Source organism: Pygoscelis adeliae, unplaced genomic scaffold, assembly GCF_000699105.1.
Source record: "Pygoscelis adeliae isolate BGI_AS28 unplaced genomic scaffold, ASM69910v1 Scaffold111, whole genome shotgun sequence".
In the NCBI taxonomy this organism is placed as follows: Eukaryota; Metazoa; Chordata; class Aves; order Sphenisciformes; family Spheniscidae; genus Pygoscelis; species Pygoscelis adeliae.
In genome coordinates, this window is record NW_008824542.1 from 576,732 (window position 1) to 589,620 (window position 12,889).

General features: G+C 37.2%; 1 protein-coding gene across 2 annotated transcripts in view; it reads left to right on the top strand.

Annotated features, from left to right (window-relative positions):
- The window catches only part of TAF2 (TAF2 RNA polymerase II, TATA box binding protein (TBP)-associated factor, 150kDa), a 67,456-nt gene that overhangs the window by 12,926 nt on the left and 41,641 nt on the right, over window positions 1-12,889 (top strand). For both annotated transcript variants that reach the window (XM_009321670.1, XM_009321671.1), the window contains exons 6-11: window positions 171-402; window positions 1,645-1,829; window positions 2,397-2,510; window positions 3,969-4,068; window positions 5,734-5,819; window positions 10,502-10,637. In XM_009321670.1, coding sequence (XP_009319945.1) covers window positions 171-402; window positions 1,645-1,829; window positions 2,397-2,510; window positions 3,969-4,068; window positions 5,734-5,819; window positions 10,502-10,637 — 853 coding nt within the window. The remainder of the gene's footprint in view (window positions 1-170; window positions 403-1,644; window positions 1,830-2,396; window positions 2,511-3,968; window positions 4,069-5,733; window positions 5,820-10,501; window positions 10,638-12,889) is intronic.

Below are 12,889 nucleotides of genomic sequence, written 5' to 3' on the forward strand. Positions count from 1 at the left end.
TAATGGCAAAGAAACTTGTAGTGCTTTATGAAAGCTTCTACTATAGTAGGAGTCAGTATGTCAACATGCAAAGTATTTAAGAATATAGTTTGGAACTTGAGAAAAAAATCACCTGTGAAAAAGAGAAGTATAATTGTTAACCATTTTTCCCCTAATCTTAACTTTCCTAGATTTTGGTTTCCTTGTGTTGATTCATATTCTGAGTTGTGTACCTGGAAACTTGAGTATACTGTAGATGCTGCAATGGTGGCTGTTTCAAATGGAGATTTGGTGGAAACTGTATATACCCACGATATGAGAAAGAAGACTTTTCATTATATGCTGACTATTCCAACTGCAGCTTCTAACATCTCCTTGGCGATAGGACCTTTTGAAATCCTTGTTGATCCGTACATGCATGAGGTAATAATCTTCACAGAGGCCTCCTTTTTTTTTAATTTTTTTTTGTAAGGAACTAGTGACTGTTTTTATGTTGCAACCAGTATATATTGATCAAATATGGGTATGTCTAGCTACAACCTCCATTAGTACAGTTATATGCTAAAACTTGTCTAGTAATGCCTGTATTTACATTTATCTCCAAAGTAAAGCCTTTTAATGAGCAATAATTCTATTTATGCCTGAATTTATGGGGATAATTTAGTTGGAGTTGGTAACAGGTATATTTCTCAAAATAGCTTTAAACCCATCCTGTTGCTGGTAGTAGATGGAAATTACTGCTACACAGTTGAGTAGTCTTCTGAACTAAATTTGACATTGAGTTTTCATTCTTAACAGATTGTTGCCATAATGTTGAAGTCCACCAGTTTATATTTCCATCTGTAGTTTCAGATTGGGTAAGGGTGGATTTGGCAGGCAGATTAAGTTACCAGTTCAGCATAAAGACTGGCCTGTATATTCTTCTTTTGAAAGCATGATAGGAAAATACTGGGAAATAGCTATGTTTTACTTGATCCAAAGGCAAACACCAGATTTTAGTCCTCAGCAATGGTATTCTGTTGACTTTTACTGGTGGGACATACTCTCTTGTGAAAGATAATAGTTGTTAAAAAAAAAAAAATCAGTTGTTGATATCTGAAAAGCCCAAACTGATAAAGTTCTGTAGAGTTCGACTTCTATAGAGCTGACTTGAAATTACATATCATTCTCAACTTGGTTCCTGTGTCACTGCTGAAGTCAGTGTCATTGGCAGCATCATAAGTGTGTGGAAAAAACAGTAACATTAAAGGTTACTTGTAGTTTTAGCTGTAACGAGTCTTCTGAACAGTAGCACTGCTTGACTGATTTGAAAATAGTTAATTCTTTACTGCATAAAAGAAAAATATTATCTCCAAAAGACATTGGATTGCAAAATCAAAGAAAAATGTCATGTGTTTTTAAATGATAGATATCACTAGGTAGACGTTATTGTGCATTGTCTGCTAAAAATTATTTTCGTGTTGTTGCTCTCACAATTAAGATGGACATCCTTGCACTTTTCTGCCATGATAGTCATTATCACAACTTGAAAATGCTTTTTTCTGTTAAATTTACAGCAGCTATATTTCTGTTGTGTTGTGGGTTTTTTCGGTTATGTAATATACTTGATATTTATGGATTTAAACATATTCGTTAGTCTTGTACTAAATTTTCCTTTGTTTGTAGGTGACTCACTTTTGCTTACCACAACTTCTCCCCTTGCTCAAACATACCACATCATACCTTCATGAGGTGTTCGAATTTTATGAGGAGATTCTTACCTGCCGCTATCCGTACTCCTGTTTTAAGACTGTTTTTATAGATGAAGCTTATGTTGAAGTAGCTGCTTATGCATCCATGAGTATTTTCAGGTTAGTATTTGAGAAAATTACACCTTCTCAATCCACAGACTTAGAAGCTCTAGACTATTGAGAAATATGTGAAGCTCTTATTATTTTTATAGCCTGAGTTTTGGGCACTCTAGTTTGAAAAGGCTGGCTTTTGTTGACATTACAGGCTTTTAAAATAATTTCCAATTTTATCTGTTATAAAGATGTTGGATTTGTATCTTCTTTAGAAAAAATTGGCAGTGGTTTTCTTTCTGAATTAGAAACACCATGTTTAAATATTTAAGATCAAATTAAGTGCAGAAGTTTGATTATGTTTTATTTTTCTTCGGCTGGGATTGGGTAGCAGGAATCCAAAAGAGTTTCAGCAGTTAAAACGAACTACTTTGGCTCTACACAGAGGGTTGTATATAGATGATAATAGCAAGAGATATGCCTGGATTAAGGGTATTAAAAAAAAAAAGTTACTATCGCATTGGAAAACCGGTGAAGGAATTATTTTATTTGTTTTGACTTTTAAAGCAAGGTGTCTATTTTGTTTCTTTGGAGCTTGTGCTCATATTGTGTTATTTTCTTTTTACGGGGGTCCAGCACAAATCTCTTACATAGCGCAATGATTATAGATGAAACTCCACTGACAAGGAGGTGCTTAGCACAGGCCCTGGCCCAGCAGTTCTTTGGATGTTTTATATCCAGAATGTCCTGGTAAGTATTTTACCATTGTACTCTCTAGAAAATGGGGAAAATCTAGGAAACTCAAATTTTATGTTTTTGCATGTTGCATTTTATCAGAAGAATAAGTGAAACAGTAACAGTAGAAGAAAGAGGAAAAAAAAAAGGTAGAATAGTAAAAGCAGCTCAATAAATGAAAATCCATGAGATTTGTTTGTTTGTTTGAGAGGGGAACGTGAGATATCATGGTTCCAAAGACTGTAGAGATTGAACATGTCTTCTCTCAAAAATTGTTGCTACTGAATGTTGTAGTGTGCTTTGGCACCTGGAAATTTAGAGGGGAGACTCTTTTGTATCATTAGTAAATTCCTGTCAGATATTTTGGATGAAGAAGTGTAGCCTGCATAGAATCATAGCATAGTTTGGGTTGGAAGGGACCTCTAAAGGTCATCTAGTCCAGCCCCCCTGGCGTGGGCAGAGACATCTTCAACTAGATCGGGTTGCTCAGAGCCCCGTCCAACCTGACCTTGAATGTTTCCCGGGATGGGGCATGGGAATTACTTGTGGAACACAGAACTAATAAATTACGAAGGAAGTTCAGGGAGGGGAATGCAGAAATTAGCATCAAATGGGCAACTTCATTGGGGTGGTAAGCTGCCTATAACTCCATCCCTCAGAAAATCTCTCCCAACTGACTCTTGCAATTCTGATCAATGTTTATTGTAAAGCCTTTTGCATACACTTTATATATCAGGGACAAGGAGCCCATTACTTTTTTCATGGCAAAAGTGTATGTCCCAGAGTATCCTTGGCTTAAAAAAAAAGAAACCAGCACGTTTTTAAATGGATGTTTGTACTATTATAATTTCTCTTGCTCTCTTCCTTCTTTCTAGTCTACATCCATTGTGAAGACAATTTTTTCCGCCCTCATAACGACTCCCTTTGTTTCTGTCTTTATTTTATTCACTTCATCATACTCTGTATGTCATTCTTATGTTTAGAATTCTATTTCATTATAATTTTGTAGTTTTTGTCCATATTTTTCTCTCTTAGAACACAGCTCTCAAAAAAGGTGTTTAAATGGGTGTCCACCAAATTGTGAGATAGGTATTTTGTCTACCTGCTCTCCAAATCTTTTGCATTGCATTGAGATGTTTATCAAGAAATTAAGATCATACAGATTAGCAGTTGTTTTAACTTTAGTGTCCATTTCCTCTGTTTTATTGTTACTGTTTCAGCTAAAATAGTTTGGTTTTACATTTTAATCTGGACTTCTGTGGTAAAAGTTCAGTTTTCACTGGCTTTTCAGTTTCATCGGTCCCATCCAGGTGCCAAGTTACATAAATTGGTTCACAGCTCATCAGACTCCTATTGACTTAGAGAAGTTATATAACCTGCTGAAATTTGTGGCTATTTTGAGCTGGTCAAAAATACCACTCCTTACAAAATACCTTCTGAAGTGCTATAATTCATGCTTCTTTCTTATTACAGGTCAGATGAATGGGTGCTAAAGGGAATCTCTGGTTATATTTATGGCCTTTGGATGAAAAAAACCTTTGGTGTTAATGAGTATCGCCATTGGATTAAACAGGTAACAACATAGTAATAGTATTTTCTGTATCTTTCAGACATTTTACATGAAAGAAGATTCAATACAAAACCAGAATATAATATGGTTTTGCACCGCAATCTAAACAAATGTTTAGTAGTGACAAAACTTAGAGCTAAAATATTTTTACCACTTGCTGCAAGGAAAAACACCAAACATAGTAACCAAAATACATTTCTGTGACTGCCTTATGAATAATAACTGTCTCTCTGTGCAATCAGTTTTCCTCTTTTTGTTTGGGCTTTTGCACAAAAACAGAAAAAAAAAGTAAAAAAAGATGGTACTTTTTTAAACACTTAGAATAGAGTGTTTAAAGAGATATGTGGTGAATTTGTTATACTGTGATGGCCATCCATATAGCTTAGAAGGGCTCCAGTGTTAGCTTGGATCAGTAGTGGATCAGGTATCTTTTAGTATCATTAAGTACTAAATGAAATAATGAAACAATAAAAAATCCCTGTTGAAGGGATTTTCTTTCTTGGAAAATAAATTTCTGTCTATACGTTACGTTTCCAAATGTAATGCTCTGAGGCAGGTACTTGCTAGTGATAGCAGCAGTGACTCTTCATTCTTTGCCAGTAACAGTCATTCCCAGAAAGATGTATGTCATCTTCCTCTTCCTCTCGTCACATTCTTTTACCCTTCCTCTTCCAAAAACTAGATTACTAACCCCATGGGCTCCATTTATATCCCTTACTCACATGGGGACCCAATACCATATCCTTATCTGCCTAATGTACATTGAGCTCACCGGTTGTGTGCTATCTGTGCTAAAGGTGTGGGTGCTATAGAGAACTGGATGGTGCTATAGCAGAACTGGATGAAGGTCTACCTGAGAGTTCACTGCTGCGTGCAGCAGAAATTGCTTCTGGATATTAGTTGCTGATGTTCTTCCCTATGAGTTAGTTAAGTGCTTCCACATGGAACTAAGAGGTGCTGCTGTCATAGCCTCCAGTTCTGCCCTTACTGCTTTGAGTGTATTATCAATGTATGAAAGTTGATATGAATCAATAAATATCAATACATATCAACATCTGGAAATTCCTTGACTAACATTGGGTTGCAGACAGACATGAATTCACTCTCCCTATGCTCAAGCTGACCTGATTTGATTGAAAAGCCATGTTGACTGTTGGGTGACAGTAAGCCCATGCAAACATCCTGCCTTGAAGTGTGCTTGTTAACGTGGGCACAGCACCACACAAATTCAAACTCATGTTCCAGTTCAGAGCTGCTTCTGTATGGCTTGGGCATGGGTCAAGGTGAGCTTTTATATGTTGCAGTCTACTGTGTAGGTATACCCAGTATTACTTTCCACTGCAAGGAAATGGTGATCACCTTTATTTCTTTTGGTCAGAGGCCACTTATTTATTGAACAATAATACTCCTTAGATGTATTGTAGTTAAATATTGTTGTGGTTTACCCACAATCCAGACCCAGAACAAGTATTAACTGCTGATTTCTACTGTTTTATTGTTGTTTGCTATAATGAGGAACATCCCTGATTTCAAAATGTTCCTTGTGTTTGTAAACCACTTTATTAGGAGGTATGGCTTGAACAATGATATGAAAAGCTTTCCTGTCGTCTTCAAATAATTTCTCTGCTTTTCAAAGTTATGCTTGCTTACATATGTTGTATTTTTTAGGAGTTAGATCAAATAGTGGCATATGAACTGAAGACTGGTGGAGTTTTACTGCATCCAATATTCGGAGGAGGAAAAGAGAAAGACAAGTATGTTTATTTAAGCCGCAAGTCATTACAGGGTATGTTTTTATGGGGCCATTAATATATGCCTTGGGTGTGTTGTGTAGCACAAGGCCAAAGGCTGAAGAACTTCAGCTGCCCAAGGCATGTATTATCAGTCTCATAAAGTACATCTTGAGTATATTGTATCACTGTTGTTTTATTTTTCTTTCACTTTAAATCTCAAGGGAATTAAATATAGTGAATGTTTTTAATGCTGTTATGAAACTACTTTTTAGTAAGAGGATGAGGGAGAATATGGAGCCAGAATTTTGACCTGAGCTATTTCTGGAGTGGTTAGTAATCTTTAGGCTTTTTACAGTATCATCAATTTTCTTTCTCTTTGCTCTTTTTCTTTCCACTCTCAGTTACCACCTTGCAATCTTATACTGAGATTTCTTATCAATTGGAAAAAAAGTATTAGATCAGTCATCTGTGAAGTACCATTGGTAACTGTGAACTGGCTGGGTTTGTATTTTCCCAATACCTGTAGCTTCAGTATTGCCAGCTTAGGAATTTTCCCTTTACCTCTTTCATGATACTCCTGTATCCACTGAGTAGTGCTAACCACTGGAGGTAGAAAAGTATTACTAGAAGCCAGATCAGCAAGTTGATCCAGGTTTCAATGACAACCTTTTGCCGAATTTTTCTTTTCTTGGATAAATTAATCTAGTTATGACACAGCCTTACAAAGAGTTGCTCTTTGGAAGCTCATGAGCAGCACGTGCAAAACTGTGAGGTTGAACATGTGCAGGTGGAGTGGGAGACTGTGTGAATTTCTTAAGTCTTTATTGCAGCAGAAGCCCCTGCATTATGAAAATACAACCTAAATTGTCTGCAGCAGTGGTTCTCTTGCTTTTGAGTGTGTGCAAATCCAGGTTTTGTTCATTTAAAATTAAAACTCTGGATTTAGAACTGAATGAAGTATACAAAATACCCATTTAAAATTTGAATAGTGGTCTTTTTTGAGAGATGAAAAAAGAAGAAAGTGTTTTCTGAAATCAGGAATAGGACATATTGCCTAGTTTCCCAGCCAGGTGAATCCTCAACAACTACCATGCTTTCTGGATGTTGACAGTCACAGATGTAGCTTGTGTATGTGTATGCATGCCAAGCCATTACTCAGTTTTGCTTGCCTGCTCATGATGGATTTTGATTTAGTTCACTGTCCTGTTCTTTCAAGTAGTGAAGCAGACCAAGTATCTAGATGTTTTCGTTACATATACCTCTGAAAAGCAAGTTACAGCTAGCTGCAGTCATTTTAGGCATCCCATTGGTGATGATGTCTTTTTTTTTTTTTTGAGGAAAATTTGGGGTGCTGAATTAGGTCTTGGCAGACTTTTTAATTGGCACCATTACAATTTGGTAACATGCTCTCCTATACAGCGAAACTAAATTCAGATTAATAGGATCAGATGAAACTAGAGAAAAAGGGCACATTTTTAAAAGAGGAAATTCACTAAAACAAAAGTGTCTTTGTAACTGTTAATTTTATTAGTTTTAATTGTATTTATTGTAGGTTTGGACAGAAATAATTGACAAAATCCTGTTCTAATGCTCTTAAGTGTAGTTTTCCTCTATGTGATGTATCACTGTTAGCTGTAGAAAGATAGAGTGTCTATTTCACTACTTCATTGTATTACAGCTTGTTAATAATAATCATAACATCACTTAAATATAAATCACAACTTGCTGTTTCTTGTAGATTGCAAAGTTCCCTTGTATGTAAATTAAGTATATGTTCCTGAATCTGCAAAATGATTTGTATTTAGGGAGGTATTTTCATAATGATGTCTAGGACATTTCTTTCTAATGTATTTTTTTGCATTTCTTTGTTCTGGTTGTTACGATATGTTTCCTGCCAAGCATATTTGCATTACAGCAGTCCCAGTTAATAATAATATGAAAAAACCACTAGGTTAATTAATAATCTCATTTTTCAACTAAATTAGAAGCAGAATATGGAAATAAATTGTTGGGAAAAAAACCACTTCTTTCAGAAACATTAATTTCTGTGCAAAACACAGGTCTCACAGATTCTTCCTGTTTATGTTTGGTGAAACACAAACACTGCTCTCCAGAGCAGTTATTTAAAAAAAAAAAACAAACAAAAACTCTCAGAGCTTGGGAAAATGAAAGAAAGGAAACTGCAGGTTAACTGCTGTATGTATGAAAGCTTCAAAACAAAGCTTTGTGTGTTACCTTTTCATTTTGTGTTCTCCCCTCTCAGATTTTGGTTCTCTTCAGTCTTTGAATGTGCTGGTACCACCCTGTTGTAAAAGTTAAAAACCTCAAGAAATTTTTATAGATATATTTCGAATGGAAGAAGCACATTGACAGGTTTATGTTGAATGACTGGAGTGTGTTCGAGAGCATGAGCATTACAAATTTCCATGGAAGAGCTAGTTCAATTTTCACTTTGACAAAGGTTCTAGGTCCATATTGCTAATTTTAATTCTAATTTGGTACCAATTTAGTAAAAGTTTTAGAAATATAATGATTGAAGAAAAATATAATTGGAAGAAATGTTTTAATATTGAATGAACTACAAAACGTAACTGTCAAATGCAAACTTGTCTCAGTTTTGATTTGCAGTTAAATAATGTAACCAGTACCAAAATCAATCAACACTTAGTAAATTTAAGAAGGTCAAGATTGTGGGTCCTGGCTTGGTTGTAATTTTCAAGAAAAGAACTTTACCAAAGTCAGTCAACTGTATAATTCGAAGCTGGATAAATAGTTTTACACTGAGACCAAATTATTGCATAATGTTTGAGCCACAACCTCAGTTTCCTCCTTGCATTTCAATTCTTTCATGGTTGCTAACCCTTCCCTACCTCGGAATAGAGAAGTATCCAAAATAACAGGACAATTTTGATAAGGAGAACTTTAGCAATGGCCTATCAACTAGAAACAGCAAGTAGTAAACCTAAGTACCTTCTTATTCATATACTCAGTATACCTAAGAAGGGTAGTACTTTCTTAAATTTAGAAATACTTTTCTTTTTGTATCTTCCTAAGATGTTTAAACAGACATTCATGAGTAAAGTCAAGGGAGTCTCCCAGTAAATAGAAGGATGGAAAAAAAATATTAAGGTGTTGCCATCTCCTGGAATCTTAAGAGCTGCAGAAAGGAGCTAAGCGCTGGTCCTGTCCCGGTAGAACGCTTCTTGCTGGCCCAAGTCTTTCAACTGCATGGAAAGATTGGTCAAAGTTAAAATGGTTTGTTTAATAGGTCTTTGAAGGTTCTGGAAGACCAGTCTTTTCCTGAGGTAGCTGGCATGAAAGATCAGGCTTATAGCACTTCTCTTTGATCGTTACAATTCATGAATTATTTCATTCTGTCTTGCAGTGTTTCCTTCTAAAGTCTTTGGACAAATCAGGTGCCTGGTCCATCTGGAAATGGTTTAGTTAGATTATCTATAAGTGAGAATCACAGGGGAAGAATTTTGAGCCCAGAAATTTTAAGTAGCTGGCATTTTCTATGTCGCAATGGCCAATTTGTGATTCTCCACCAACCAGCATAAAATAAGTCTGGATTCCCACTTCTTAAGAAGTTGGCCTGACATGGTGTGGGTCCAGTTTCTTAAGATGTTTGTTATTCATTCATGGAAAACGCAAATGTCCTGTGAAAAGAACTAAAAGAAAAAACATAGCACAACAAAATACAGTTGCTACAGACTTAGTTCATCAATAAAATAAAGTCAGACTTCTAATTATCTCCACTTCTCAAACATTTGAAAGGGGGCAAAAAGGTCCTATTTTTCTCGAGAATTACAGTCCTACAGCTACTTTTCTACTTTGAAACTGGGCTACGGGTCAGAATGTTTGTGTTCTGAAATGTAAAACTCGGTGGAGAAAATTAATTTTAAAGCTCATCAAAATTAAAGCTTTTGGTGTTTTATTGCTGTACAGCCATGAAGGCTATCCAGAAATCAGTTCTGTTTTTAAAAGTTTCAGGGTTTCACCATTTGTTTGTCTTCTGATATGGAATGAAATTAAACCATTTAAAATATTTTGCTTATAGACATGAAGGGCATGTGTGAAGGAGCACCACAGATAGTTCAAGTTATGGAAACAGTGTGGCAGCTGTAACGTGATGCTCTGCCTAGTCTTCCTTGGCATGTTATCTGATTTAGAAGACATCAGTTTGCCAAAGTATTGAAAGCATAAAGTTGCTAACTAAAATAAAAACAAGCAATTCCTTTGGCTCATCACATGAAAGCCTGCTGCGAATTTTAAAACTCTTACTTTTCTTTAATTGCAACAATTATTTCTTTAAATACAAAATATTCACTATGTACAATCACTTTGAAATGGAAGTGGAGCAGGGGGAATGTCAATTCATGACTAATTTCCAGACTCAAGTCACAGATTCCTTGCTCTGGTTGCTACTGCTACCACTGTCTTTACAGTAATACATAGCATGTATTACCTGTCATTATTCTCTATACAGTACTTGCTGTATGCCAGGTACATACACCCATGTCACCTTTCTGTACAAGCGTGTGGTCATTTTAAGTATGTCATAATATATAACTTTAAAGCAGTAGAAGAGATCCTAAATAATTGTTGGTGCAGCTATAATCTTGGTTGCTAAGGTATATTTTAAGTTTCATTCCATAAAATGCAAAATAGAGAGCTGGGTTTTTTTTATATTTATTTTTCAGCCCTGCATCACATTTACATTTTTCTATCAAACACCCTCATACACTCTCCTGGGAATATTACACTATGTTCCAGTGTAAAGCACATCTTGTTATGAGACTGATTGAGAACAGAATTAGCATGGAGTTCATGTTACAGGTAGGTATTTAAATGATTATGTGGAATGTAGACAACTTTTTGTCTTTAGTTGCATTTCTATTCATTAAATGGCATTTAATAAAGAACAAAACAGGTCATCATAGGATTCCATTTGTATTTTCAGTTTTAGCAGGATAGAACAAACATATAATGTAGGTCATTTGTGTTAGGATAAGGTTAGCTATTATTCTTATGCATAACTTGTAATACTTTTTATATATTGCATATTCTCTTTAACGTTAAGGTATTTCATTGCTTTGGGTTATTGTGATTGGTTGTTAACACTGAGGACCTGTTTTGCTTCCCCTGACTGGTGTTGCTGTGAGCTAATCTAATCAAATGATAAATAATGAAAGTAATGAGAAGCCAGCTTCTGCTCTCTCCACTGTATAAAATTTTCAGTGCTAGAGGGAGCACAGATATTTATATTAGAAGAAGCAGTTGAATAGAAGGTTGTCATTTTATTCTGAAGTGCTAAACTTCTGCAGAGTTGTAGGTTTTCTTCTTTACTAAATATGTTTTGTGGCATGCTTTAAAAAAGATAGGGTGCTATAAACACCCAGTTAGAAACTGAGCGATAACTTTTCCTATCAACTTCAGGGTTTGGGATAGTTTTTTTGTTTGTTCATTTGTTTTGTTTTTTGAAGGATAACATGTATGTGCTTGTGCTAGAGCTATTATAAGCAGTTGTCAGGTTGAAAATACAGCAGATGCACCTTTTTTAAAGCTTTCGTTACATAAATTTTAATTATTCTTTGCCATTTTTAAAAAGGAATAGCAAAGCAGAGAACTCAATGACTGTTTTATTTCTAAAAAGCAGATATAGTCAGTGATGTGTTTTACCGTAGATAATTTTAGAAAGCTGATAGTCTTTTAATGGATTTTGTGTAGGTATATGTAACTTTGAGGAAATTGGTTCTTTGAAAAAGCTCAGGTGGAAAGAATCAATTGAAAACAGGCCCCTTACCCTCTGCATTATAATTTGGTAAATAAAGGCCACACCTGCTTGCAGTGACAAGGCGAGCAGCTCCAGTGCTGGCATGATCGGGAGGTTTCCCAAACTGGGGGAACCCCTGGGGGAGCCAAGAGACCTGATAGGAGCCTGCAGCTCGTGCCACAGCGGCTGATGGGACCTGGGTGGGGCAGAAGCAATGGCGGGCAAGCCCCCCACATGTATAAAAGAAGCCCCTGGTGAGCACTAGCACCAGGAGGGCTGCCAACAGGGCATGGCATGTCAGCAAGGGCATGGCGTGGCAGTTTACGTGGAAGGGCACACAGGAAGGATGCTGAAGCTCTGCCAGCTTGACCAGGGAGCAATGGTATGCACCCGGCAGAAAGCCATGGTCTCTCTAAGCTCTGAACCCACCATGACTAATGCAGCTTCCCAGACAGAGCTCTGGTGGGAACATGCTGCCACCCAGGTGTCAGGCTGCAGAGTGTGCCCTGCTCTTATGCCAGTACCGGACGGCAGCAGCGAGCACACCTGTGGGAGGTGCACCCAGGTAGAGGAACTCCTCTGCTTAGTGGCAGAGCTCCAGGAGGCGTTGAGTAGCTTGAGGAATATCAGGGAGAGTGATAGAGAGATAGACTACTGGAATTGCACCCTACCTTCCCTGAGACAGACCCAACAGGCAGACAGGACGCATGATATGTAGGATTCCCTATCCTCTCTCTGCCTGGCTGAACACAATGACTTAAGGGATGGGGGGCAATGGCAACAAGTTTCTGCCTGGCGCAGCAGGCATGTCTCCTCTGTGACTACCCCACCTTCCCAGGTGCCCTTGCATAATAGGTACGAGGCTCTGCAAGTGGAACCGAACAATGATGAGGACGATGGTTCATCTAGCTTGGAGGTGTCGCCGAGATTAAGTCGGCTTATGCCCTACATCAAAACTGCTTCCATAAAGAAAAAAAGATGGGTTATTGTCATAGGAGACTCCATTCTGAGGGGACCAGAAGGCCCAATATGCTGACCGGACCCACTTCTTAGGGAAGTCTGCTGCCTCCCTGGGGCCCGGGTTAAACATGTGAAAACTTCCTACCCTGGTACGGCCCTCAGATTACTATCCATTATTGATTTTTCAGGTAGGCAGCAATGAAGTTGCAACAAGGAAGTCCAAGAGCAATCAAGAGAGACTTCAGGGCCTTGGGACAACTGCTTAAGGGATCAGGAGCACAAGCAGTGTTCTCCTCTATCCTTCCAGTTGCAGGGAATGATGAAGGAAGAAACAGGAAGAGCCAGCAGATCAATA